Source organism: Mauremys reevesii, linkage group 4, assembly GCF_016161935.1.
Source record: "Mauremys reevesii isolate NIE-2019 linkage group 4, ASM1616193v1, whole genome shotgun sequence".
Classification (NCBI taxonomy): domain Eukaryota; kingdom Metazoa; phylum Chordata; order Testudines; family Geoemydidae; genus Mauremys; species Mauremys reevesii.
In genome coordinates this window covers 147,784,812-147,788,530 of record NC_052626.1, presented here as the reverse complement: position 1 = coordinate 147,788,530, position 3,719 = coordinate 147,784,812, and the positions used below count along the sequence as shown (strand labels likewise).

Genomic DNA, 3,719 nt, shown 5'->3' with positions numbered 1-3,719 from the left:
ATGACGCACTGCCACTACATATTTATTTTAAATATTTCTGCTGTGACTTCACAGCAAAGAGAGAGACAATTTTTCCCAAAGATATTGTTGGGTCTTAGATTTTGCAGAGTGAGGGATGCAGAGGGTCTTAGACCTGCGGCTTTGTGACTTGGGAGAGTGGTTGATGTGAAAAGATTCCTGAGGGCTGGCTTGACCAAACCACTTCTCCAGTTCGCTACTTTGGCCTTTGCAGAATTGAGAGACAGCAAAGGACATCCTAACACATGGCTTGTAAAGATGTTAGGATGAAATTTACAAAGCAGAAAATTCCTATAGCAGGGAGTAACTGATGACCTTGTAAATCACCCTCATCAACTGCTTACTGTTGTTCAGACCCGAACACCTTTGCTACGGGAGCAGGTTAGAAGCAGGGGAAATTAAACCAATCACCATCCAGGTAAGTTTTGAGTTCTGCAGATACAACCCATTTGAGTTTTCCAGAAAGGCTGAGTATTTTATGCTGTTCTTTGCCTGCTTAGCTCTACCAATGTAAAAAAAAAAAAAGAAACAACTTATTAGGATTCATTCCAATGTAATTCCCCGCTCCATCAATCAGTCTCCAACTAATTCACCTAAAATACGGTGAATGACTCTAAAATCTTCATTGCAAGCTGCCCTCTTGAAAAATCTTCATATTATTTTGATTTTAGTTTTGAAATGTATAAAAAGGTTTCTTAGATGCTAGTCTGTAAGCAATGACCATCCCCACACCATATTAATCCATTTCTGCTTATGACCACACATAAATCCTTTTGTTTGAAGACAGAAAATTTAATTCCAGTCACCTCACATCAAATGGTAACATACAAAGGGTCAAGTTCGCTAGGAGGCTTCAGCTGATTTCCACCACTCTGGTGTCAGAGTTAACTGGTCAATCAAACAGTGTTTATGGCTACTTTGCGGTTTTGGAGCAGCATTAATGATCTAAAGTGTATCTGTGAGTCCTGCTGATAATTTAGTGTTTCAATTCTAGTTGAAATTGGGGTTTTGTGTAAAGCTGGTCAAAATTCTCCACTGAAACCATTTTTTTTCCAGTTAAAATGGCTTTTCAAGTAAATGTAAATGTTGTGAAATAATTTTGTGATGAAAATAATCAGACCAGTTTTCAAACATTTGTTACTGAACGAGATAACTCAGTTTCATGTTTGCATGTACAAATTTTTGAGCCTTTATGTGCTGAGATGCAATGGTAAAAGATATGGTTATCCTTGGTTGAAAAATGGGATTTCTGAAAGTGTTTAACAATACAGTACGAATTGTATCATGGAAGGGCTGATTGCAAAGCGTAGTTAAGGTTAATTTTTGCACTTACAGTGAAAGTCTTTGATGATTCACTATGGGGGAAGAATAGAATGAATCGGCTTCAGAGTTTCCACTCTAATTATTTGGAGTATATACTGTTCATGGCAATATGCAACTCAATCCAATTTCCTCTAGTTCCTTGAGTTATAGTGCTCACTTTCATTTTTGGACAAAGTCTACCACTTCAGTCAATGCATCTTGACATTCATCTCGTCACCGGTCAATATCTGTTGATTATTCCTCTCCTTGTTTTGTGTCATGGCAGGTGGATTAACAGTATTCCTTATACCCGTTATTGAAACTGAGTCCATGGAGCCCACACAGAATGTGACTGAATTCATCCTTTTGGGACTTTGCCACAATGAGATGTTACAGCCAGTGTGTTTTGTGTTCTTTGTACTCCTCTATATCGCTACTGTGCTGGGAAACCTTCTAATTATTGTCACTGTAAAGAACAGCCAGGATCTGAAGTCTCCCATGTATTTCTTCCTCAGCTACCTGTCCTTTGTAGATATGTGCCTTTCCTCTGTCACAGCCCCAAAACTGATTGCAGACTTCTTCGTGGAGAGGAAAACCATCTCCTTTGACGGCTGCATAGCCCAGCTGTTTGTGGTCCATTTCTTCGGGTGCACTGAAATCTTCATCCTCACAGTGATGGCGTACGATCGTTACATTGCGATTTGCAAACCCCTCCATTACACAACCATCATGACCGGGTGTGTTTGTGGCTCCCTTGTGATGGCTTCATGGGTGGGTGGCTTTGTGCATTCCATAGTTCAGACTCTCCTGACCATCCAGTTACCCTTCTGTGGGCCCAACGAGATTGACCACTATTTCTGCGATGTGCACCCTTTGCTGAAACTGGCCTGCACTGACACTTACCTTGTTGGCATCATGGTCATTGCCAATACCGGGATGATTTCCCTTACCTGTTTTGTTGTGCTGATTGTGTCCTATGTCATCATCTTAGTCTCCTTGAGAACTCGCTCCTCCGAAGGTCGTCGCAAAGCTCTTTCCACCTGTGCCTCCCATATTGCTGTAGTGATTATATTTTTTGGGCCATGTATCTTCATGTATTTAAGACCTTCCACCACCTTCTCAGAGGATAAGATGGTGACCGTGTTCTACACCATTATCACCCCTGTGCTGAATCCCTTGATCTATACCCTGCGCAATGAGGAGGTGAAAAATGCTATGAGAAAATTAGGGAGCAGAAAAGTGACGTTATGGTTGAAATGAAAAATGGGATGTGTGGAATGATGGCAGTTCTGCCAAGTAATGCTATTCATCAGTAATTTGAGAGAAAAGAGATTTTAATATCACAGGTGTTCAGTTTTTCTGTGAAAATTCCCAATGATTTTCTCTGAATCCTGCTATGTGTAGGATTAACCTTTTATTGATTATATATATATATATATAAAATCTTTTCTTATAGTTTAAGTATCTGGTTTATTGCACTAGGTTTAAAGATTTATAATAAAGTAAGTTTGGCTGTAATTCAAGAGACCTACAGGCCATATCCTGTATGTTAAGCTAAGGCAAAGTTAGCATATCTATATTAAGACCTTTTATCCGGAAGGCGAAGTTGATCTATATCTTGTTACCTAAATAGCTAAGAGGTTTTATCTAGACCAATAGATAATGGAAGAATGGCATTGGGGGGGTGGGTTCAATTTGTACCCACAGACTTAACAGGTACACCACAAAGAAAGAACACAAAATAACTAAAGAACAGAAATAATATTGTGTGTAGGTACATGTTATCAATACATACATACATACTAGACTATGGGGTAAGCGAACCCTAACATTTTGTGGGTGAGGAATGAAATTTGGGCATAAGAGGAAGGATTTCTGGCACTTGTGCCCTCTTAAAGAGGTGACCCACCTCGCTAGAGTATTCTATTTCTGCTCTATCTCTAGCCCTTTTCTCTTCTCTTCAATCTCTCTACTTTGACTACTACTACTATTAGTAGTCTGTACTTGTTCTTAACTTTCTAAGTTTCAGGGAACTAGCAAACTTTGGTTTCTCTAAACTTTTATTCTTAGATTGTTTATTAGCTTTTCTGTTTAAGTTTAAGTTAGTCAAGTAAACCCTAAGTTAGTTCTGATAGCTCTGAGCATTAGTTTCTTCTAAGCACTGCATCTCTCACTGAAGAATTTAAAAACCTGAACCGTGATGCTGGTCCTGTGTCTCTTATCCCCAGGTTATCAAGGAAGGGTGTGAGTATATTTACCAAAGCTTAGTAGCATATCATTCTATATTACCATCTGTATCTTTTGAATAGCAGTAAAGCAATTGTAACTTTGTAACTCTGATTATTTTACCATTTACTTACTATTTCATTGATTTTAATAAAAAGTCTTTACAGCTATAT

At 38.7% G+C, this 3,719-nt stretch overlaps 1 protein-coding gene across 1 annotated transcript; it reads left to right on the top strand.

Annotated features, from left to right (window-relative positions):
* The first annotated feature begins 1,650 nt into the window (after positions 1-1,650).
* LOC120403460 (olfactory receptor 4S2-like) lies at positions 1,651-2,580 on the top strand. The gene has a single exon (XM_039534528.1). It carries the CDS (start codon positions 1,651-1,653, stop codon positions 2,578-2,580), a length of 930 nt encoding a protein of 309 aa, XP_039390462.1.
* The last annotated feature ends 1,139 nt before the right edge of the window (positions 2,581-3,719 follow it).

Coding starts and splice junctions, on each gene's coding strand:
- LOC120403460 (XM_039534528.1), top strand. CDS start 1,651: ATGGAGCCCACACAGAATGTGACTGAATTCATCCTTTTGGGACTTTGC.